The sequence below is a fragment of the Ahaetulla prasina genome, chromosome 15, assembly GCF_028640845.1.
Source record: "Ahaetulla prasina isolate Xishuangbanna chromosome 15, ASM2864084v1, whole genome shotgun sequence".
NCBI classification, from domain to species: Eukaryota; Metazoa; Chordata; class Lepidosauria; order Squamata; family Colubridae; genus Ahaetulla; species Ahaetulla prasina.
This window is the reverse complement of record NC_080553.1, coordinates 13,900,862-13,926,242: the sequence shown is the minus strand read 5'-3', so window position 1 is coordinate 13,926,242 and position 25,381 is coordinate 13,900,862. Positions and strand designations below refer to the sequence as shown.

The 25,381-nt window shown below is 46.1% G+C and overlaps 1 protein-coding gene across 1 annotated transcript in view; it reads left to right on the top strand.

The window, feature by feature from the left end:
• Positions 1-5,076: 5,076 nt before the first annotated feature.
• Positions 5,077-25,381, top strand: part of DTX1 (deltex E3 ubiquitin ligase 1) — a 49,552-nt gene continuing 29,247 nt past the window's right edge. The window contains exon 1 of the mRNA XM_058158600.1: positions 5,077-6,072. Within this exon, the coding sequence (XP_058014583.1) occupies positions 5,814-6,072 (259 nt within the window). The 5' untranslated portion in view covers positions 5,077-5,813. The remainder of the gene's footprint in view (positions 6,073-25,381) is intronic.

Here is a 25,381-nt window from a genome sequence, read left to right as displayed (position 1 = left end):
CAGGGTCTTATTTTCGGGGAAACACAGTAGATAGATATGGATGGATGGACGGACGGACAGACGGACAGACAATTATAATGATAGATATAATGATAGATAAAGAATAATAAATAGAGAATAGTTAGATATAGATATAGACAATGATAGATGATAGCGAATGATAGAAAGAATAGATAGATAAAGAGAGAGAATAATAGAGAGGATGGAGATAGATATATAGAATAGAATAGAATGGAATGGAATGGAATGGAATGGAATGGAATGGAATGGAATAGGAATTTTTTATTGGCCAAGTGTGATTGGACACACAAGGAATTTGTCTTTGGTGCATTTGCTTTGGTGTACATAAAAAGACAAGATACATTCGTCAAGAATCATAAGGTACAACACTTAATGACAGTCATAGGGTACAAATAAGCCATCAAATCATACTAGGAAACAAAATCAATATAAATTGTAAAAATACAAGTAATAAAGTTAAAATAATGATACGGTAGATGATAGAGATAGATGATAGATATAGATATATAGAGATAGAATGATAGGAAGGGAATATATATATATATATAAAATGGTAGATGATAGAGATAGAGATAATGATAACGATAGGATAAATAGATTAGAGATAGATAGTGATAGATAGATAGATAGATAAATAGATAGATAGATAAATAGATAGATAGACAGATAGACAGAAATAGAGATAGAAAGATATAGATAGATAGATAGATAGATAGATAGATAGATAGATAGATAGATAGATAGATAGATAGATAGATAGATAGACAGACAGACAGACAGACAGACAGATAGACAGAAGAGCTAGATCATAGATGATAGAGATAGATAGATAGATAGATAGATAGATAGATAGATAGATAGGTAGGTAGGTAGGTAGGTAGGTAGGTAGGTAGGTAGGTAGGTAGGTAGGTAGATAGATAGATATTTTATTCCAGCAGTCAATTTCTGCACCAGAGGTCTGGAAACACACACACAGAACCCCCCCCCACCTCCCCGTCGTTGTTCTTTGGGGTCCTGTTTGCTCTTTCTTGCACTAAATAGAAAATAAAAATACAGCCGAGGTGGTAGGAAAGCAGAATAACACTTGGAAAGACGCCCCCGTATCATTTGCTGCAAAATTGTGCAATTGAGGTAAACCAATTGCATCAATCAAAACCATTTTGGAGAAGCATCCATCAGCTTCTCTTGACCCAAGCTTTCTCCTTTAGCTTAATTTTTTTTTTAAATTTCTTTTGGGTTTTTTGTGCTTTTAAAATATCCTGGTTACGCGCCTGGCCTTCTGGGTCAATCAAAGGGTATCCCCTTAATATGGGAGGCAAAATGACAGCCACCACAAGATGCCCAGAATGGCCGTGGGGTTTTCTTGGCCAAGAAATGGAGGGCGCTCTCTGTGCTTGTCTCTTGCTGTCTTGCAGACGTTTCATTACCAAACTGGATAACATCATCAGTGCTAGAAGGGATGGCGTGTGTGAAGAGGAGGAGGAGAAGGAGGTGGATTGGGGGTTCCTTTGGGTTCTCTGAGCTTGGTGGTTTTCTTGCAGATGTTTCACTACCCAACTAGATAATATCATCAGTGCTAGAAGAAGGGAGTGATTACAGGAGGAGGAGGAGGAGGAAGAGGAGGAGGAGGAGGAGGAGGAGGAGGAGGAGGAGGAGGAGGAGGAGGAGGAGGAGGAGGAGGAGGAGGAGGAGGAGGACGACGACTGTAGGGTCTTTAGTGCTCTCTGTGTTTGGCTGTTTTCTTGCAGACATTTAATTACCAAACAAGATAACATAATCAGTGGCAGAAGGGATGGAGTTTGTGGAGAGGAACAGGAAGAGGAGGAGGAGGAGGACAAAGAAGAGGAAGACAACAACAACAACAACTACTACTACTGTAGGATCCTTAGTGTTCTCTGAGCTTGGTTTTTTCCATTGCAGACATCTCATTACCCAACTGGGGAACACCATCAGGGCAGCTTTATCTCTTTCTTCCTTCAGAGGTACCAGGTGGTCCTGGAACTACATCTCCCAGCATTCCTCCCGTTTGTGCAGTCTCTCTCTCTCTCCCCCCCCCCCCCGGACTTGCAAAATCTGGAGGTCCACAGGTTCCTTGCTCCTGCTCTAGGGCCCCACCGAAGCCATCTGGAGGAGGAAGGGGGGGGGGTAATCTGGCTTATCCCCTGGGACCCTCCCCGGCTGAGCCCAAAGGTAGCTGGCTTTCTTCAAAGAGCTCAGTATGAGTGGGGGGTCCTAGGCAAGGATTATAATAAAGAACCAGACAGCTAGATCTCCAGACAGGGCACTGGAGCAGATCGACAGAGGGATCCTTGATCCTATCCCGATCTGGACTCCCTCTGGCGATCGATAGATAGATAGATAGATAGATAGATAGATAGATAGATAGATAGATAGATAGATAGATAGATAGATAGATAGATAGATAGATAGATAGATAGATAGAAAGAATAGTAGATAGATGATAGATAGGATGGATGATAGACAGACAGACAGACAGATAGATAATGATAGTAGATGATAGATAAGATGGATGGATGGATGATAGACATGATAGATGATAGATAGATAGATAGATAGATAGATAGATAGATAGATAGATAGATAGATAGATAGATAGATAGATAGATAGATAGATAGTTGAGAGAGAATAGATAACAGAGAGACAGAGAAATTATTGAGAGAGGGAGGGAGGGAGATAAAATATGACAAAATTAATGAAAATAATAAATGCAGGAGATGATAGATGATAGATGGATGGATGGATGGATGGATGGATGGATGGATGGATCAATGGATGATGGATTCCTTAGGTAGGTAGGTAGGTAGGTAGTTGAGAGAGAGAATAGATACCACACAATTATTGAGACAGAGAGAGAGAGAAAAAAAATGACAAAAATAATAAAAATAATAGACAGGAGAGATAGATAGATAGATAGATAGATAGATAGATAGATAGATAGATAGATAGATAGATAGATAGATAGATAGATAGATAGATATTACGGATGGGCCGATCGGCTTCTTCCGCGGGGCGTTCTGTGTATGCTCAGAGGCGAGTCCGACACCCAAGTGGCAGGGAAGCGGGCTAGGTGAGAAGTGAACCTGGCATTTATCCATGCGGGGGACGTGGTACCCGGGAAGGGGTGTGGAGAGGAAGAGGAGGAGGAAGGCCAGGCGGCTGGTTCTCTGCGGTTTCTAGCCGCCTCCATAGGAGGGGCCAGGGATTCCCCCCCTCCCCTCCTTCCCTCCCTCCCTCCCTTCCATCCCCGGTTCCCCCCTCCTCCCCACCCCTGCCAACATTTAGCCTGCGCCATTCTTGCTCAGGGGCAGCGCGCGAGAAGGCGGGGAGGGGTCCGGACCACTTGGTGGGTGGTGGGGGAGACAGCGGAAGGCTGGGGAGGGGGTGCTGCAGGATGAGCGCGACGCTCCTGGTTCTGTCTTAGCGGCCGGGAGGCGTCGCCCCTCTCCCTGCCCGCCCCCCTGCCACCTTCCCTCCATCCCTCCCTCCCTACCCTGGCCACCCTCGCTCTCAGCATCTCGGCCGTCCTGACGTGTGTGCAGCCGGGCCGGGAGGAGGGGAGAGGGGTGGGTGAGGGCCAGCCGTGCGCCTTTGGGTGGGGGGGCGAGTAGGGGGGGCGAGGAGAGCAAGAGAGCGGCGGGCAGAGCCCAGCCGGAGGAGGGGTCCCGCCTGCCATCCGGACGGTGCCCGCTGGATGCCCGCCCGTCTCCGTCTCGTTAGCCCCCCCCTCCCTCTTTTGTGTCTGGCGCTTGGACCTCCAGCGGCCAGGTAGGAGGCAGCTGGGGTGGGTGGGGGAAGGAGGAGAAGGGGAGAGGAGGAGGAGTCTTTCATTCCAACGAAAGACGGTGGGAAAGAGAGGGAGGGTAGGGCGATGGGGGGGGGTTAGTGGAGGGAAAGACAGAGAGGGGAGAGAGGGGCAGAGGGAGGGAGGGAGAGAAAGAAAGAAAGAGAGAGGCGTGAGAGACGGGGGAGAGAAGGAAAGAGAGAGAGAAGGAGAGAAGGAAAGGGGGAGAGGGAAAAGAGAGGAGAGGAGAGAAGAGAGAGAGAGAGAGAGGTGGGGGAGATAGGGAGAAGGAAGAGGAGAGAGAGAAGGAAAGAGGAGAGAGAGAAGGAGAGAGAGAGAGAAGGAAAGAGGGAGAGGGAGAGAGAGAAGAGAGAGAGGCGTGAGAGACGGGGAGAGAAGGAAGGAGAGAGGGAGAGGGAGAGAGGGAGAGGGAGAGAGGGAGAGAGAAAGAGAAAAGGAGAGAGAGGAAGAGGAGAGAGAGAGAGGTGGGGGAGATAGGGAGAAGGAAAGAGGGAGAGAGAGAAGGAAAGAGAGAGAGAGAGAAGGAGAGAAGGAAAGAGGGAGAGAGAGAGAGAGAGAGAGAAGGAAAGAGGGAGAGGGAGAGAGGGAGAGAGAGAGAGAAGGAAAGAGAGAGAGAAGGAGAGAGAGAGAGAGAGAGGGAGAGAAGGAGAGAAGGAAAGAGAGAGAGAGAGAGAGAGAGAAGGAAAGAGGGAGAGGGAGAGAGAGAAAGTGGGAACAGACGGATGGAGATCGCAGCAGCCGGGAATGGTCGCCGCCGTTAAATCCGGAGAAGCTCCGGATTTGGATCCCCCCTCCCCCCGCTCATTCGGTTTTCCTTCTCTCCCTCCCCTCCCCGCTTCCTAGGCTTGTCTTCCAGCTCCTCCCCGCCTCTATATCCATCAGGAGTCAAACCCAGGTTTGGGAGCCGGTTTGCGCCAAACGCCGGTGACACCGTCTCGCCGCTGAGAGCAGCAGCCGCGCGGCCAGGAAGATGGGAGCTTCGCGGAGGAGGTGAATCTCCAGCTGGGGGGGGGGCTCCCCACTCTCTCCTCTGACTGGGGGTCCAGAAGGAGGAGACCCTCCCCACCCACCCACTCACCCAGCCACTCACCCACCCTCCACCAACTCTACCCCTCTGGTCCGATTGGCTGGAGACGGATCTCCCCTCCGAGACTTGGGGTGGGGGGGCTATTCCAAGGTGGGGTGGGGGCTCGGAGGGCTGCTTGGGTAGATCCTCCGAACTGGGGGGGGTCCCCCTCAAAGCAGAGCTGGAGAGTCGGGTGGGGGGGAGAAGAAGATTGCCGCTGGGAACCAGGGTTAACACCTGGGCAAAAGACTCGCTCCATCTTTTTCTGAGCAAAAGGAAAGGAAGAGAGAGGTCGCTGATGCCCCCCCCCCCCCACTCCTCTCCCTGCACCCCCAAAAGCTGCTGCAGAAAAACCAGGCACCTGTTTTGCTGCTTCTTTCCCGAGCCTCTTTGCTCCTCTGGCCTTTTTTGAAATGACTGGACTTTGGAATTTCAGTGCTTCTGCTCCACTCAATTCCTCCTTCCTGCCTGAAACTGATCTGGAAAAACTCAAATTTCCTCCTTTCTGCTTGAAACTGACCGGGTCTGGAAAACTGGCTGCTGCCTGAAACTGACCTGGAAAAAACTCAATTCCTCCTTTCTGCTTGAAACTGACCGGGTCTGGAAAACTGGCTGCTGCCTGAAACTGAGCTGGAAAAAACTCAATTCCTCCTTTCTGCTTGAAACTGACCGGATCGGGAAAACTGGCTGCTTCCTTGCCCAGGGTATCTTGGCCCTTCCTGCCCAATTTTCTGCTTACTGCTTCCTCGCTTCGCACAATAGTAGCATCGCCCAAGGCTGGATGGAGTTGCCGTTTGGACACTAAGAAACGGGGGAGCTACTCCTGAACCGTCCTGGGGCGCCCCAAAGAGGTGAGAAGAAGGCTGCCGGCCGCCCATGCCTGGCCCACAGGAGGTCGCATCATGGCAAGGCCTGGTCCCGGGGCGCTGCTCTTTGCCAATGGGTTGGGCTTCCCCCCCAGCAACGTGGCCCGAGTCGTGGTATGGGAATGGCTGAACGAGCACAGCCGATGGAGGCCCTACACGGCGGCTGTCTGTCACCACATCGAGAACATCCTCAAGGAAGATGCGCGGGGCAGCGTGGTCCTCGGACAGGTAGATGCCCAGCTGTCTCCATACATTATAGATTTACAGTCCATGCACCAGTTCCGGCAAGATACAGGTAAGTCTTACCGCTAAAATGTCGCGTGGAGGAAGGATTAAAACCCCTTCCTTGAAACCTGTATATGTGGGGTTAAGACGCTGAGCTTGTTGATCGAAAGGTCGGCCGTTCAGCGGTTCGAATCGCTGAGTGCTGCCGTGTAATGGGGGGGAGCTCCCGTGACTTGTCCCAGCTTCTGCCAACCTAGCAGTTCGAAAGCAGGTAAAAAAATGCAAGTAGAAAAATAGGGACCACCTTTGGTGGGAAGGGAACAGTGTGCAGGGCTTGAGGGGAGAAAAGATTTTACTCTGCAATTCTGAAGAATGAACGGGGGCAAGGATTTGAACTCGGGGCATGGCCTGGGAAGACGTCGTCCTGTTGGGTCAGGAAGGAGCTGAGATATATTTGTGTGGTGTGTGTGTGTGTGTGTGTGTGCAAATCTCCATTTTTTTAAGCCGACGTCAGGTCATTGCCTTTCCATTGCTCGTCATCCCTAGGAGGGTGGCATATGATCCCAACAAAGATATTAGTAGTAGCAAACAAGGTTGAAAATACAAGTTAGGGTTGAATAGAATAGAACAGAATAATGATAGAATAGAATAGAATAGAATAGAATAGAATAGAATAGAATAGAATAGAATAGAATAGAATAGAATAGAATAGAATAGAATAGAATAGACTTAAGGACTAGAATAGAGAATAGAAGAGAATAGAATAGAGAAGAGAAGAGAAGAGAATAGAGAATAGAATAGAATAGAATAGAATAGAATTAAGGACTAGAATAGAGAATAGAATAGAATAGAATAGAATAGAATAGAATTAAGGACTAGAATAGAGAATAGAATAGAATAGAATAGAATAGAATAGAATAGAATAGAATAGAATAGAATAGACTTAAGGACTAGAATAGAGAATAGAATAGAATAGAATAGAGAATAGAAGAGAAGAGAATAGAGAATAGAATAGAATAGAATAGAATAGAATTAAGGACTAGAATAGAGAATAGAATAGAATAGAATAGAATAGAATAGAATTAAGGACTAGAATAGAGAATAGAATAGAATAGAATAGAATAGAATAGAATAGAATAGAATAGAATAGAATAGATTTATTTATTGGCCAAGTGTGATTGGACACACGAGGAATTTGTCTTTGGTGCAAAAGCTCTCAGTGTACATAAAAAGACAAGATACATTCGTCAAGAATCATAAGGTGCATCGCTTAATGATAGTCATAGGGTACAAATAAGCAATCGAATCGTACTAGGAAACAAAATCAATATAAATTGTAAGGATACAAGCAACAAAGTTAAAATAATGATACGGTAGATGATAGAGGGATGATAGATAGAGATAGATGATAGAGATAGGTGATAGAGATAGATATATAGAGATAGAATGATAGGGAGATAATATATATCTATCTAATTATAAATAAATAGTGATAGATGATGGAGATAATCTACCCAATCAATATCAATGGACTGAAAATACAAAGCTTACACCCAGTAGATATTCGGATGTTTTAAGGCCTGATTTTTGTACTAGAGCAGTGAGTAGAAAATGCCCCAGTCAGGACGCTTCGGTGTTTCGCATAATTCGCAAAATATATGCTTAATTATAAGGAAAACAACAACCACAACCACAACAATCCGGGTGGAGTTAAGACAGGGTCTGGGGAAGGCCCCAATCCTACCCCTCGGCTTTGCATCCACCCCCACCCACCCACCCACTCAAAAAACAAAAAGGATGGAGCATTTGCAAGTTGATAGCCAGCTCCACCATCCTATACCCATGGAATGCAAGGGGCGGCTTTATTGACGTCAATAGGAACCCCACCCCTCCACCTCTGTGGTTAATGCGCGTATAAGGATTTTGCTAACCTTTTGAACCGGAATTGTGCATTTCCCCTCCTGCATGGAGCTACGATGCCAAAGATGTGGTCATCCAAGGTTTATTTTTTTTAAAAAAAATAAATAAATAGAAAAACAGGTTGGTTTTCAAAACAAAACAAGATTTGTGGCCATCTGGCTGGATGAGCTTCTGCGGCTGAGAAGCCCAACTCATCTTCGTCAGATTTGTCGGGGTGGCCCGACGGATTTGTGCGTAGAGGGAGGAGCGCGGGGAGTCTTAGGGGACCCTAAGAAAAATACCTTATGCCACCAGACTTGAAATCCTGGGTTTAGAAAACTTAGAACTCCGCCGCCTTCGACAGGACCTGTGTTTAACTCATAGAATCATCTATTACAATGTCCTTCCTGTCGAAGACTACTTCAGCTTCAATTGCAACAATACACGAGCACACAATAGATTCAAGCTTAATGTTAACCGCTTCAATCTTGATTGCAGAAAATATGACTTCTGTAACAGAGTTGTTAATGCTTGGAATGCACTACCTGACACTGTGGTCTCTTCCCAAAATCCCCAAAGCTTTAACCAAAGACTATCTACTATTGACCTCACCCCATTCCTAAGAGGTCTGTAAGGGGCGTGCATAAGAGCACAAGCGTGCCTTCCGTTCCTGACCTATTGTTTTCTTTTGTTATATCCAATTAATATAGTTATTACATACTCATACTTATATATATGCTTATATGTTATATAGTCACTTTCATGCTTATGCTTATATATACTGTTGTGACAAAATAAATAAATAAATAAACAAACAAACAAACATCCATCTGATAGCCCCAAGATTCTACTTTGCTGCCGTAGACAGTGGGGTGTGTAGCTCTCGAATGGAAAATCATTCGCTGAGGAATAAGCTTCTAGATCTCATGGAGGGCAGGGCGAGGCACATTAGAAGCCGTTTTGGATTTTCAAGCAACAGGATTCAGTTGGTTTCAGAGTGGATTTTTTGGCCCTGCTTCTCAGCTTCAAAAAAAAAAAAAATACAGAGTTGTAAAAAATAATAATAACAGAACTATTCCTGACAGTGAGAATAATTAATCAATGGAACGACTTACCTCCAGATGTTGTGAGTGCTCCAACACTGGAAGTTTTTAAGAAGAGATTGGACAACCATTTGTCAGAAATGGCATGGGATTTCCTGCCTGAGCAGGGGGTTGGACTAGAAGACCTCCAAGGTCCCTTCCAGATTCGATTCTGTTCTGTTCTGTTCTATTCATTCTAATTCTCTTCTCTTTTCTTCTTCTCTTCTTTTCCCTTCTCTCTTCTCTTCTCTTCTCTTCTCTTCTCTTCTCTTCTCTTCTCTTCTCTTCACTATTAAATTCTAATTCTTTTCTATGCTATTTATTCTAATTCTAATTCTCTTCTCTTTTCTTCTTCTCTTCTTTTCCCTTCTCTCTTCTCTTCTCTTCTCTTCTCTATTAAATTCTAATTCTTTTCTATGCTATTTATTCTAATTCTAATTCTCTTCTCTTTTCTTCTTCTTTTCCCTTCTCTCTTCTCTTGTCTATCAAATTCTAATTCTATTAATTCTATTAATTCTAATTCTAATTCTATTCTGTTCTGTTCTGTTCTATTCATTCTAATTCTCTTTTCTTCTTCTTTTCCCTTCTCTCTTCTCTTGTCTATCAAATTCTAATTATATTAATTCTATTAATTCTAATTCTATTCTGTTCTGTTCTGTTCTATTCATTCTAATTCTCTTCTCTTTTCTTCTTCTCTTCTTCTCCCTTCTCTCTTCTCTTCTCTTTTAAATTCTAATTCTATTCTATTCTATTCTATTCTCTTTTCTTTTCTTCTCTTATTTTCCCTTCTCTCTTCTCTTCTCTATTAAATTCTATTAATTCTTATTCTATTATTCTAATTCTCTTCTCTTCTCTCTTTTTTTCTTCTTCTCTTCTTTTTCCTTCTCTCTTCTTTTCTCTTCTCTTCTCTTCTCTTCTCTTCTCTTCTCTTTTAAATTCTAATTCTATTAATTCTAGTTCTGTTCTGTTCTGTTCTGTAGAAGATTTAGGGATAGAAATGGAATGGTAGACCGGAGTGCCTCTGAGAACATGCAGAGTGCTTCCAGTTCGCAGAGGTAGGGGAGGATGAAGATCAAATGTTTCAGATAGGGTTGAGCTATGGCCTCCTGGCTTGGATATGTGCAGAGGTTAGCATTGCAAGTAGTTCTTGGCTTACGAACGCAATTGACCCTCCCAAAAACTCCATTGCTAAGCAGGACAAGTCCTTAAGTCAGCTTGGCTCCATTGTACGACTTTCCTGGCCGCAGCTGTGAAGCGACTGCTCCCCTGTAGTCATTCGAGCAAGTCACACGGCCGTTAAGTGAATCTGGCTTTCCCCAGCGACTTTGCTCAGCGGAAGGTCGCGAAAGGGGGAAATCACGTTAACCCCCGGGAGACACTGCGACCGTCGTAAAGATGAGTCAGTTTGGAATTCGGATCGCATTCTCTGGGGAATGCAGCAACGTTCCTAAGCTGTGAAAAACAATCCTAAGTCCCTTTTCTCTGTGCCGTCGTAGCTTCAAACGGTCACTAAACGAACCGTTACACGTCGAGGACCGTCTGCATCCATTGCTTTCAGGTCTATCGGTCAAGCTGAGCTGCAAATTGCATTTGCTGCTGGTCTGTGTGTTTTTTTTTAATTATTATTATTATTTTCCTCTCTGCTAAATTCCATGCAAAGATCTTGTTTATTTTCCTCTTTTGGTGAAAGAAACCCAGAGGGACTGTTGAAACAGGGGTGTGTGTGTGCACGTCTCTCTCTCTCTCTCTGTGTGTGTGTGTGTGTGTGTCTGTTTGTGTGCTTGTATTTTCAACGGAATAGAGTTGATTATTTTTAACAGAACTGAAAACAGCTTGATCAGCTGAGTGTCTCAGGCTGTCAAGCCTTTAAAAATCTTCATGCTTGATAGACTTTGAGCATCCTTATTTAGATAACCGAAAAAAAGGGGGGGGGAAAGACACCAACAACCCACAATTGTTTTGAGTTGGCTTGATAGATTGCAAGACAACCCTACGTTTTCTAGCGGACCGGACTATGTTCCCCATCGTTCTTCATCACGCTGGGCATCAGGGATATAAAGTCGGAAAAGTCAAAAAGAACAACCGCACTGGAGGCCACCGTTTTGAACACAATACTCTTGAAAGTGGGACGCGGCGGTTCAGGGGCTAAGTCGCTGAGCTTGTCGATCGAAAAGTCGGCCGTTCGAATCCCTAGTGTCGCGTAACAGGGTGAGCTCCCGTTACTTGTCCCAGCTTCTGCCAACCTAGCAGTTCGAAAGCACTTAAAAAAGGCAAGTAGAAAAATAGGGATCACCTTTGGTGGGAAGGGAACAGCGTTCCGTGCGCCTTTGGCGTTGAGTCATGCCGGCCACATGACCACGGAGACGTCTTCGGACAGCGCTGGCTCTTCGGCTTTGAAATGGAGATGAGCACCGCCCCCTAGAGTCGGGAACGACTAGCACATATGTGCGAGGGGAACCTTTACCTTTTACTCTTTAAAGTACAGTTATCTTCAACTTACAAGAGTTGCTTTAGTGACCGTACAAAGGTGCAACACCGCTGAAAAAAAAGTGGCTTAGGACTGTTTGTCACACTTAACGACCGTTGCATCAGCATTTCCCACAGTCAGGTGATCCAAATATACCTGCCTGGTCACATTGACTCGAATTTATGACGATTGCACCGTCCCCCGAGGTCGCGTGATTAAGATCCCCCTTTGTGACCTTCCGAGCGAACCAAGTCAAGGGGGAATCCAGCTTCACTTAGCAACCGTTGTTACTGATGCAACAACGGCAGTGATTCACTTAATGACGGTGGCAAGAAAAGCCATCAAATGGGGCAAAACTCCCTTCACCGTTGTTAACGGGATGTTGATTCCATCAACCACAGTGGCTGGATCGCCAGAAGAGGTGAAACCAGTGGTGGGATTCAAATAATTTAACAACCGGTTCTCTGCCCTAATGATTTCTTCCAACAACCAATTCACCAAACTGCTCAGAAAGTTAACAACCGGTTCTCCCGAAGTGGTGCGAACTGGCTGAATCCCACCACTGGGTGAAACCAACGGTGCTATTCAGCAGGTTCTGACAGGTTCTGGAGAACCGGTAGTGGGAATTTTGAGTAGTTCGGAGAACTGGCAAATACCATCTCTGGCTGGCCCCACAGTGGGGTGGGAATCAGTGGTGGGTTTCAAATTTTTTTTTACTTCCGGTTCTGTGGGTGTGGCCTGGTGGGCGTGGCATGGCTTGGTGGGCGTGGCAGGAGAAGGTTACTGCAAAAGCCTAGGAGGCAGACAATAGATGGGAGCGGGGCCAGTCAGAGGTGGTATTTATTGGTTCTCCAAATTATTCAAAATTTCCGCTACCGGTTCTCCAGAACTGGTCAGAACCTGCTGAAACCCCACCTCTGGTGGAAATGGAGATTTTGTAATATCCTTCCCCCTGGAGTGGGGAGGGATTGGAGATTTTGCAGTATCCTTCCCTCAGGAGTGGGGAGGGAATGGGGATTTTGCAGTATCCCGCCCCTGCTACGCCCACCAAGCCACGCCCACCAAGCTACACCACGCCCACCAAGTCATGCCCACAGAACCGGTAGTTTAAAAAAAATTGGATTTCACCGCTGGGTGAAACCATAAGCTTGCACACTAAAACTAGGAAAACACACACAAAAGCGCATTATTGAACAACAAAATTAGATTTCACATTTACTCATGCAAGCTGTCAGGAATTTTTATACAATTCTGATGGGAATGAATGCAGCATAGGTTTCCATTATTTGGTTGCATGAAAACAATACAGAAAAGCTTTGACATTAAAAATAAATTAAACACTTTACAAAAGATATGTTAAATAATTTAGTAACTATGATTTAAATTTGCAAAACATACATTTTTACACCATTGTCAGAATCCTAAAAGCCTAGACAGTAAGTTTACTGCAACAGAATAAGGCAATATATGAGTGTATTTGCAACCATAAGCTTGCAAATGCCAAAATGAACCCTTGACTTTTATCGATCTCTCCTTGGGCAAAATAACAGAATAATTTTGGCAGGTTTCTCCCACCCCTACTCCCCCAAAAAACACATCATGATATAATAGAATAACAGAGTCGGAAGGGACCTTGGAGGTCTTCTAGTCCAATCCCCTGCTTAGGCAGGAAACCCTACACCACTTCAGACAAATACAGTAGTTGTCCTAGCTCTTCTTAAAAACCTGCTGTCAGGGTTAACGATGGATGCCCTAATTAATTCATGGGTTTCTCCAGCCAAGCTTCAAAAGAAATCCAGTTATTTATTAGGAGCTTCATGTCCCCAGGTTCCCAAGTGAAGGCAGCTCTGACCCTATGTAATTTACGCTTCAATTATGACCCTGTTTCTCCACCCCTCCCCCAGCGTGTGTCATCAATCACATTCGCCAAGGGAGCAATTTTTCAGGTTGTAAAGGTCACTCCCCTCGGCTGCTGTAGGTAACCCTGGGATACAGCCTTGAGAGAGATAAGCATGGAATGTGCATCTGTCTTTGGCTGCTGTGCCATTTTGCCGGTTTCCTCCCCCTCCCCCTGCCTATGGCAACTCAAGAGCAGTCCAGGGATGCTTTGCGAGTTGTCACTTCCAGTGTTAGAGTATTCACAACATTGGGAGGCAAGTTGTTCCACTGGTTGATTGTTAATTAATATTTTTTTCTGGCTGGGCTTGAAAGAAACCATCATTGTCTCTCACCTTCAGCCTTGTGGGCATCTGATAAACCCAGGTCTAAATGTCCCTTTCTCCATCTTTCTGCAAGCTTGCAAAACTTCTGGGTTGATATGAAATATATACAGTGGTGGGATTCAAATAATGTAACAACCGGTTCTCCGCCCTAATGATCAAATGGGTGGGTGTGGCTCAGTGGTCATGTGACCGTGTGGGCGCGGCCAACTCAACGTCACTCACGTCGATGGGCGTTTCGCCTTCGCTGTTACAATGTAATAAGGGTTAACCAGAGAGGCAGTTTCTGTAAGCAGGGCAATAAAGATTAGGCTAGAAACAACACCAGAATGTTTCAGTTCCTTACAGGATTAGCCTTGGAAAGTGGGAAAAAAAACAAAATGAGATTTCTTCCAACAACCGGTTCTCTGAACTGCTTAGAAAGTTAATAACTGGTTCTGCTGAATTTGTGCGAACCGGCTGAATCCCACCACTGGAGATATATATATATATCTCCAGTGGTGGGATTCAGCCGGTTCGCACAAATTCGGGTTTTCTCCCACGTAAAATTGGAAGTGTCTTGGCGACGTTTCGACGAAGTCTCATTCGTCATCTTCAGGCTTCAGCTTCGTGCTTCTGGGAGCAATGTGTGACTGCAGCTGTTTCTTCCTTTTTACCTGCTAGTGGGGGTTTGAACTGATTGGGTGGGAGCTTGGCTGTGCTCTGATTGGATGGTTTTTTGTGTGTGTGTGCTCTGATTGGCTGGGGGTGTGTCCTGTTTGGGTGGGGGCTTGGTTGTGCTCAGATTAGTCTGAGTAGCAGGGGGATTTGAGCTGGTGAGTTGCATTGCTGTTGTTTGGCTTCGTGTTTTTGGTCGTGCTACATCTTCATAGTGGGTGTCAGTCTGCTGCATGTATGGATTGGAGGGGTTTGAAATGGCTAATGTTGCAGCTGCGGTCTGGTTTCTGGTCCTTGTGTGTGTGTGTGTGTGTATGTATATAAATGCAAACTGGATGGGTCAACAGCATCCTTCCAGATGGGCAGGAGTTGTTGGCCCTTCCCAGCCTGATTGGAAGAAAACAACAGTTGTGTTTATTCCTAGGACGGTGCAGTGTGGGTCACACTAATCCTCCCTTAGCGATGAAGGTCCGTATGAAAAACAACAAAAACATATTTTTTTTTGGTCTAGTGCCCTCTGAGTCTTGCCTGCAGCTCCCCAGGGTCTCTGAATTACACTTGCTGATCATCAACACAACAGCTTCCCTGCAGTGGTCCCTTGCTCCCTTCCCATAAGTGTGTGTGTGTGTGTGTGTGTGTGTGTGTGTGTGTGTGTGTGTATGCAGCCATCTCCCTCTGCAGAAGGCGCAATGTTTCCAAAACAGCAGCCAGGATGCAGCTGAGCATCTCGCACCAAGCTTTGGAGAGAGGCGGGTCTGATCGGAAAGATTTCATCAGCTGCCCCGCTTTGCGGGGGAAAAAAACAAAAAACACTCATCTGTAACTCTAAAGTTCCTCTAGTTAGTGGAATGGATTTGCAAGAATTATCCTAGAGGGGATTCACAGGTTGGGTCTAACCAGAGATTGATTGATTCATTCTTTCTTTTCTTTTCTTTTCTTTTCTTTTTCTTTTCTTTTCTTTTATTATTTTCTTTTCTTTTCTTTTCTTTTTCTTTTCTTTTCTTCCTTCCTTCCTTCCTTCCTTCCTTCCTTCCTTCCTTCCTTCCTTCCTTCCTTCCTTCCTTCCTTCCTTCGATACCATTGGCATAAAGATGCCAGGTGACCGACACCAGAACAAGCCAATGTATCAAACACTCTTCTGCATATGGTACCCATTTAATGAAACACCCATGTCCTTCCTACTTTCGTTCCTTCCTTCTTCCCTTCCCTCCCCTTCCCTCCTTTCCTCTGCTTTCTTTATTTCTTTCCCTTCTCTCCCTTCCTCCACTTTCTTTTTTTCTTTCCCTCCTTCCTTCCTTCCCTTCCCTCCCTTCCTCCCGTTTTATTTTTCTTTCTTTCTTTCTCTTTCTTTTCTTTTCTTCCTTCCTTCCTTCCTCCTTCCTCCTTCCTCCGTTTTATTTTCTTTTCTTTCTCTTTCTTTTCTTTTCTTTTCTTTTCTTCCTTCCTTCCTTCCTTCTCTTCCCTCCCTTCCTCCCGCTTTATTTCCTTCCTTCCTTCTCTCCCTCCTTCTTTCTTTTCTTTTCTTTTCTTTTCTTCTTTCTTTTCTTTTCTTTTCTTTTCTTTTCTTCCTTCCTTCCCTTCCCTCCCTTCCTCCCATTTTCTTTCTTTCTTTCTTTCTTTCTTTCTTTCCTTCCTTCCTTCCTTCCTTCCTTCTTTTTCTCTCCCTCCCTCCCTCTTTCTTTCTTTCCTTCCTGCCTTTCTTCCTTCCTTCCCTTCCCTCCCTTCCTCCCGTTTTCTTTCTTTCTTTCTTTCTCTCCCTCTTTCTTTCTTTCTTTCCTTCCTTCCTTCCTTCTTTCCTTCCTTCCTTCTAATGTTATTGAAATTAAGCGTAAACCCGTGGAACAGCTTGCCTTCAGAAGTTGTGGATGTTCCATCATTAGAGGTTTTAAGAAAAGATTGGATAGCCATTTGTCTGAAATGGTGTAGACCAGGGGTGAAATCTACTTACCTTCCCAACCGGTTCGGAAGTGCACACACCATGTCTGTGCATCACGTGCCCGCATGGACCCTCTGCGCATGAGCAAACCCTTCTGCGCAGGCACATAGGGTAAAAATCAAGTTACTTCCTGGTTAAAACCAGGAAGTAATGATGACTGGACTGGTGGGCGGAGCCTCACACCGCCATCGCTACCGGTTCTCCGAATCACCGGCTACCATCGCTACCAGTTCGGGCAAACCAGTCTGAACCGGGAACATTTCACCCCTGGTATAGACGAGAGTCTCCTGCTTGAGCAGGAGGTTGAACTAGAACAGCGGTCACCAATTGGTGGTCCATGGACTGCTGGTGCTCCGCAAAAAATTTTTGGTGGTCCGTAGAAAAATTATCTGCATTGTTTATCTTGCACTAAATCAGGGGTCCTCAAGCTACGGCCCCTGGGACGGATACGTGCAATGAACGTTTATGTTGCTGCAGAGAGTCTCCCCCTTTGGGATCTTTTTGTGGGGGTCGGAAGGAGGCAGAAATTCCGACTTGGGGATCTGCTTCAGATTCCTGGTGGGGGGCTTTGGACGAAGGCTGGAGGGAAGAGCCGCTGGTGGCAAAGAGCCGGAGAGCCTCGTTCCAGTGGGACTGCCTCATGGCCTGGAACTGGCTGACCATCTCAGCCCGTTGAGCCTCCAGGCGCCGGTACCTGGCCTTGCACTCCCGCGCGTCTTCCCTCTGCTTGGAAAGTCTATGCTCCTAGTCCTCAGTGAGGTTTTGCTGCTGAGCCTCTTTCTTGGTCAGATCCAAATTTGAACTGACCCAGATGTTTGGCCAACTCTTTCTCGTGGTGGCTGCTTAGCTCCATCAATTGCTTCCTGTTGGGGCACTAAGGAGCCCGGGCGGGCAGGCGAGGAGTGTCTGGGAGGGGAGGGGTGAGTAGAGGCTGGCGAGGCACCCCTTGACATGAGTGACACCGAGTTGGCCACGCTCACCCAGTCACATGACCACCTAGCCACGCCCACCCAGCCGGTCATTAGGCAGATCATAGTCGTGGTCCGCGGGATTTTAAAATATGAATTTAGTGATCCCTGAGATCCAAAAGGTTGGGGACCCCTGGACTAGAAGACCTCTGAGGTCCCTTCCAACTCTTACATTCTAAATTCTACTGCAGTTTGCTAAAATATTCAACTCTGCCTCAAAAAATAGAGTATAATAGAATCTCAAAACGTTCTTTTGAGGTCCCTTCCCTCTCCATTCTGATTGATTGATTGATTGAAATGTTTAAATAAAAGAAAAGGATGAACTCAGAGAGGGTAAAATAGAGTTAAAGGGGGGGTGGAAAGGAAAAGGAAAAAAAAAACACCTAAAAGAAAAGAAATAGCAGCAAAATAGAAAAGGAAAGAAAAATGAGATCCGTCCAATCCTCTTTAACAGCAGTTACAACTTAACAGGCAATCCTCGAGTTACGACCACAATTGCCTTGCTTAACAACGAAAAATTTGGACTCGCCTCTCGCAGTAAGTCAAGGACTATTTGGAAAACATTTTGAAGATCTTGACAATTGAGAACTAAACCGTCATATGCTCACTTTAAAAAACAAAAAGAAAAACTAAAGCCAAGAGAAAGGACATGTTTATTCATTCATAAATGTTGCATCCGTCCTATATTTTCATTATTAAATATAATTGGATTTTGTCTCCCTCTCTGCCCCCTCTCCCTTCCTCCCTCTCCCTCCTCTCTCCCTCTCTCCCTCCCTCCCTCTCTCCATCTCTCTTTCCCTCCCTCTCCCTCTCTCTCCCCCTCCCTCTCTCATCTCTCTCCATCCCTCTCCCTCTCCCTTCCTTTCTCTCTCCCTCTCTCCCTCTCTCCATCCCTCCCCCCTCTCTCCCCCGCCCTTTCTCCCTGTCCCTCCCTCCCTCTCTCTCCTTCTCTCTGTCCCTCCCTCTCCCTCCCTTTCTCTCTTCCTCTCTCTTCCTTTTTCTCTCTCCCTCTCTCTCTCCCTCTCCCCCTGTTTATTGAAGATGGCCTGGAATTTAAAATGCAAGAATGTTTATCGCTCTACATCTCCTTTCTTCCTTTGATGAGTATTTTGTTTAAGATAAGAGGATAATCCTTACCTGGCTATTAAAACCTTTGATCTGCTCTACCCAACACACGCAGGGTAGCTCCTCTTCTCTCTAATTGCTACCTTCCTGGTTTCTTTTCTTTTAATTATTATCCTTTGACACTACAAAAAGAAGAAGAAAAAGTCGCCCTCATTTGTTCTGTAGCAAACCTGTCATAGACTCTGATGCTGGAGCTTTTGAAACTGGCAGTCTCTCAAGGAAGGAAAGAAATCGCTTTCCAGACAAAAGGCTGGGAGGGGGAAGTCCAGCTGCAAAGAAGAACTGGACCAGGGGTTCATTTGATGCAATAGGTCCCGTGGATTCAACAGGATGGGGGCAAGATTGCTCATTGTAGAAAGTATATGCTTTTATTGATTTGTTGATCACATTTTGGAACTGCTCATTTCTGGAATGGAATGGGGAAGGAAGGGGAGGGGAGGGGAGGAGAAGGAGGAGAAGGAGAAGGGAGGAAGAGGAGAGGAGTGGAGAGGAATAGGAGAAGGGAGGAAGGGGGAGGAGAGGAGAGGAGGAGGGGAAAAGGAGAAGGAGAAGGGAGGAAAAGGAGAGAAGTGGAGAGGAGAAGGAGAAGGAGAAGGAGAAGGGAGGAAGAGGAGAGGAGTGGAGAGGAATAGGAGAAGGGAGGAAGGGGGAGGAGAGGAGGAAAAGAAGAAGGAGAAGGAGGAGAAGGCAAAGGGAGGAAGAGGAGAGGAGTGGAGAGGAAAAGGAGAAGGAGGAGAAGGGAGGAGAGGAAAGGAGATGAGGGGAGGGGAGGGGAAGGGGAGGAGAGGAGAGAGAGAGAAGAAGATAGAACTGAAATAGAACAGAATATTCTTTATTGGTCAAGTGTGATTGGACACACAAGAGGGACTCTGGGTGGTGTATAATAAAACATTTAAACTGAAAAACAGTAGATAAAAGTGAAGGTTTAAAAAGATGCAAGCATGATTAGATGATTGGCAGTGATTCTATCTGTTGGCAGATAGATATAGATAGAAAGATAGAGATAGATAGAAAGATAGAGATAGAAAGATATAGATAGATAGATAGATAGATAGATAGATAGATAGATAGATAGACTGTAAAAGATAGATAGATAGATTGTAAAAGATAGATAGATAGATAGATAGATAGATAGATAGATAGATAGATAGATAGATAGATAGATAGATAGATAGAAAAAGATAGAAATAGAGATAGATAGAAAGATATAGATAGATAGATAGATAGATAGATAGATAGATAGATAGATAGAAAGACAGACAGAAATAGAGATAGAAAGATATAGATAGATAGATAGATAGATAGATAGATAGATAGATAGATAGATAGAGATAGAAATAGATAGAGATAGATCGAGATAGATAAATAGAAAGATAAGATAGATAAATAGAGATAGATAGATAGATAGAAAGAGAGAGAGAGAGATCTAAATAACTAAAACAAACCAGAACAATATTTTAGTTTGGCCTAGTAGTTTGTCATTCCCGGACTGCATTCGCAAAAGTCGCTTGGCAAGTGTTGGTTTTCTCTGGTTTAGTGTGTTGTGCAAATCTACCCTCCACTCCCAACTTAGATTTTGATTCTCCGCCTGAGGCAAAGGGGTTCCATTCAGGAAGCAGATTTGGTATGTCCTGTGAATGCCAGTGTTTCCCTTCGAGTGGGATACATGCAGGAAGGGGAGAGGGAAGGAGGGAGGGGGCATAGATGCTTTCGTGAGGCCGCTGACCTGCTGTTGTGATCTGGTGCATGGAGGCTTCCAGCAACCGCCCGAATGGTGCATTGCTCCCTGAGCCAATACTGCAGGAGTCATTGGCATCCTTGCCTGGTGCTTGGATGAGATTCCTGGGTCACCCCCAAGCAGGTGGCCAAGGGCTTTGTCACAACTGAAGAAACTTCTCTATCTTCTTCTAAGCTGGAGCCAATGAGGGAGAGGGAGGGAGGGAGGGAGGGAGTGGAAAGGAGGGAGGGAGGGAGAAAGAGGAAGGTGAGGGAGGGAAGAAGGGAGGGAGGGAGGAAAAGGAAGGAAGGAAGGAAGGAAGGAAGGAAGGAAGGAAGGAAGGAAGGAAGGAAGGAAGGGAAGAAAGAACAGAGTGAGGGAGGGAGGAAGTGGAAAGGAGGGAGGGAGGGAGGGAGAAAGAGGAAGGGAGGGAGGGAAGAAGGGAGGAGGGAGGAAAAGGAAGGAAGGAAGGAAGGGAAGAAAGAACAGAGGGAGGGAGGAAGTGGAAAGGAGGAGGGAGAAAGAGGAAGGGAGGGAGGGAGGGAGGGAGGAAAAGGAAGGAAGGAAGGGAAGAAAGAACAGAGGGAGGGAGAGAGGAAGAGGAAGGGAAGAAAGAAAGAAAGAAGAAAGAAAGAGAAAGAGAAAAGAAAAAAGAAAGAGGGCAGGAGGGAGGGAGGAAAACGAAGGGAGGGAGGGCGAGAGGGGATGGGAAGAGGAAGAAGAAGGAAGGAAGTGAAGAAAGAAAAAATGAAGAAAGAAAGGGCAGGAGGGAGGGAGGGAGGAGAAGGGAGAGAGGGAGAAGGGGAGGGAGGAGGGAGGAAGGAAGAAAGAAAGAAAGAAAGAGGGCAGGAGGGAGGGAGGGAGGGAGGGAAAGGAAGGGAGGGAGGGAGAGAGACGGGGAGGGGAGGGGAGGGGGAGAGGAAGGAAGGAAGGAATAAGGGAGAGAACGTAAAAATGGAAGGAATAAAGGAGAGGGAAGGAAGGAAGGGAGACAGAGAGGGAGAGAGATGGAGCGAGAGGGGAAGGAAGGAAGGGGAGGTTCTTGTCAACCGCAGGAAAACAGGAATCAAGGCAGTTCAAAAGAATGCAGGTTTATTGCATGTTAACACTTCTCCCTTTTCACGACCTTGTAATCCCTTAATTCAGGATAGAGTCAGGGTGATTGGATGGGGCTGAGCCTTTACTGGCCGGATGCCCTTCCTGAAACCTGTGCGGAGTTCACAGCAGATATTTTCTCTTTGCCCCCGGAAAGCAGAGGGAACATCTGCTGTTACCTGGGATTGAACTCTCAACCTTCCAAGAGGGAGGCGAGCGTCTTCCCCACTAGGCCGCCACGCCGCTCAGTGTTGCACGCTAACGTTCTCTACAAGATTCTGAACTACTAACGGTCCAAGTCAACTGTTGGTAGATCAGAGTCAAGGAGGGCTGGACTCAGATCTCTTGTGGGCGCGCAGGGACTCCAGACTGAGGATACGCTTGCCCCCCACCTCTCTCCCTCCCTCCCTCCCTCCCTCCTCAGGCATAGCCTGGTCATCTCCTACGATACGTTTGTGACCCACCCAAAGCAGGAAAAGCAGAGGATCTCTTGCTTTTTCTGCAAACTGTTCACGCCCCGTCACCCAGCCGTGAAGGCGAGCGGTCTCTTATATAATTGTTTGCAACAGACCCTTCATATCCGTTCTGGCCAATTCGGGTTGAAACGCTGCTGCAGCCGAGCAGACACACTGCACGGAAGGAGGAGGAGGAGGTGGAGGTTGAGGAGGAGGAGGAGGTTGACTCCCAGCTGTCAGCTTCCCTAGGCCGTCTTCCAACCCGAGAAGGAAAGGAACTGATTCAGCAAAAAGCAGATGTCTAATTCAATCTTCTCCTTTCTCGCTACAGCTGCTTAGAAGGCAGTTGATTAATAGCCATAATTACAGCAATTAACCAGGCTGGACAAACAGAGATTGAGGGTGGGGTGGAGGTGTGGGGGAAAGAACCATGTTGTGTGTGAGGAGGAGGAGGGCTGCACACGTGGAAATCATCCTTCTAGGTTGCGTAAAAGACCGACAACAGCACCCAGGCAGGGAGTTGAGTGATGAGATCGAAATGGTCACAGTCCTAAAAGATATAGCTGAGTTTCTCCATCATCCAGTTGCTGATGCTGAGAGTTTGCGATGGCACGTGAGAAAGACCTGGGGAGAAGAGTTCTTCGCTCCTCCGAAAACAACAAAATACCTTATACCACCAGGCTTGAAATCCTGGGATTAGAAAACTTACAACTCCGTCGACTTCGACAGGACCTGTGTTTAACACACAAAATCATCTATTGCAATATCCTTCCTGTAAAGGACTACTTCAGCTTCAGTCGCAATATTACAAGAACAAAAAATAGATTCAAGCTTAATGTCAACCGCTTCAAACTTGATTGCAGAAAATATGACTTCTGCAACAGAGTTGTTAATGCTTGGAACTCATTACCTGACTCCATAGTCTCTACTCAAAATCCCAAAATCTTCAACCAAAAACTGTCTACTATTGACCTCACCCCATTCCTAAGAGGACTATAAGGGGCGTGCATAAGAGCACAAAAGTGCCTACCGTTCCTGTCCTATTGTTCCCTTTATTATATCAAATTAATATAGCTGATGCATATTCTTTACTCATATATATATATATATATATATATATATATATATATATATATATATATATATATATATATATATATATATATATGTATATATATATATATATATATATATATATATATATATATATATATATATATATTTGTTTTCTGAGGTTTTCACGGGTGTTTGTATATAGGTCTTTGGTTGTTCGGGTTTTCTCCCGTGTAAAATTGGAAATGTCTTGGCAACGTTTCGACGAAGTCTCATTCGTCATCTTCAGGCTTCAGCTTCGTGACCGCAGCTGCGATCACACATTGCTCCCAGAAGCACTTGACCATATATATATATTCTTCATGATATGTTTTTTTTACTTATGACAATGTTTGTGTATACTGTTGTGACAAAATGAAATAAAAAAAATAATGAGAAGCTGCTAAGAGAATGGCCAGATAAGAGACTGCTTAGTCCCCAGAGCTGGATAACGGGAGGGGTAAAATCTTCGGAAGGGACCCTCCCTAGTTTCTCCAGATCTAAAGGAAGATGGGTGCAATGGTATGTGGGGAAAATTTTGGGAGACGAGGCAGATAAGAGTTCGTACAGGTAGTCCTCGAGTTACGACCATCGTCGAGCCCAGAAATCAACGTTGCTAAGTGGAACATTTGCCGGGTGGGTTTCGTCTTCTTTTTCACGACTTTGCTTGCCCCCGTTTGTGAAGTGAATCACGGCACTTGTTAAGTTAGCCACACGGCGGTTAATGCGAACCTGGATCCTCCCTCGACTTTGCTCGTCAGAAGATTGCAAAAAAGCTGATCCCACGACCCGCCGTCCTCGATACGAGTTCGGTTGCCACGCGTCTGAATGTTGATCCTGTGAAAATAGGGATGCTGCAACGGTCGTGTGACCTTTTTCAGTGCTGAAAAACTTCGCTACGGTCACTAAACCGACTGCTGTAAGTTGAGAAAGTTCAGAAGAAACCCTCCCTAGTTTCTCAGGTGGTAAAGGAGATTTGGGGAGGGGGGGGGAGGGGGGGAGAGAGATTTGTGCTTTCAGACTTTCCAAGATTCTGTCAAGATTCCGTCTCTCCTCTCATCGTTATAATGAAGTGAAATTAGCTCGTCGCAAGTATGATGTGATAAATGAATGGGGTGTCCAACTTCGTTGTCCGTGTGGTGTTTGAACCTGGCCAGTTGGACACATTCACTAAATCATCGTTCGGGTGATGCAAAAATTTAGCCTGTGAGATGAACCCCACTAACGCAAACAGACTGTCGTGTCCCACTCCTCCGCTGACGGCCGGGTCAGGGAAATCCGAATCAGGTGTGCCTCTGCAGCTCTGCCAAAGTCCTAGCAAAGTTCTCAAGGCAGGCAGGAGACCAGAAAGTGACTTCAGCAAGATATGTTTAGACTTTGCCTGACTCAGAGAATGCCAGAAAGCAGATCCTTTATATAGGCCATAGGGTGTGGCTCCATGACTCAGCACTTATCCAGGCCTGCCCCTCCCTTCCTTCTGTTGCCTCCGCCTATCAAGTCTTCTGACGCGAGGGTCACTCCAGTCTGCAGCTGTTGGCAATTGACCTTCCTCAGGCTCACATGCTGTGGGGGAGGGGGAGGGGTCTAGTTGCTCCGTTTGCCTGGGCATGGAGCCAGAGCGGGGGGCCGGAGGTACTTCTTCCTCCTCAGCCTGTCTGGGCATGGAGCCAGGGCTGGGGCCGGGAGGCATACTAGGACATTCCTCAGCGTTCGGAAGCAGATAAGAAGGCCCCGGCTGCGGTGAAAGCAGACGAGACACAACACAGCCTATGGCCCAGTGGTGAAATCTAAATTTTTTAATACTATGGGTTCTGTGGGCGTGGCTTGGTGGGCGTGGCATGGCTTGGTGGATGTGGCTTGGTGGGCATGGCAGGGGGAAGGATACTGCAAAATCTCCATTCCCACCCCACTCTGGGGCCAGATAGAGGTGGTATTTGAACTACTCAAAAATTTCGGCTACCGGTTCTCTGAACTGCTCAAAATTTCCGCTACCGATTCTCCGAACGGCTCAAAATTTCCGCTACCGGTTGTCCAGAACCTGTCAGAACCTGCTGGATTTCACTCCTGCTATGGCCCAATGGAGAGATGTGGATCACTCTAATTCAGTGTTGTGACTCCAGGGGTCTCCAACTGTTCTGTCCTCCTTCGCCTCCATCCGAGTGATGGCTTAATTAGCCGGCACTATCAGCTCTGGCAGCAGAATAGCCAACGTCTGCCAAGTTCTCTGATATCTCCCTCGACGCTGGTAAGTCACTTCAGCTCTTAGTTAATCAGTTGATTTGCCGGCTACGAAAAGACACAGCAGTGCTCACTGCCTTTATATCCTGTGGGGTGTGGCTCCATGACTCAGCACTTCCTAGGCCTGCCCCACCCCTGCTTCTGTTGTTCCCTCCTCTCCTGCCTATGAAACCTAGGGTCCAGCCAGGCCTGATTATTATCAGCTGGGTCGAAGGCGTGACCTGGAGGGGGAAAGAGTCAGGGGACAGAGGCCTCGTTATCTCTTCCACCTGGCTTGCTTCTGGCTCCTGGAGCTGAGCCAGGGAAGCCGGTGCTCCCGAGGTAAGTCCTGACGGCCCTTCCCCCTCATTTTCCAAATCACTTTCTGGCAGCAGGGCCGGCTCGGGGGGCGCAGACACAACACCAACCTTGGTCCCTTTAAGACTTGTG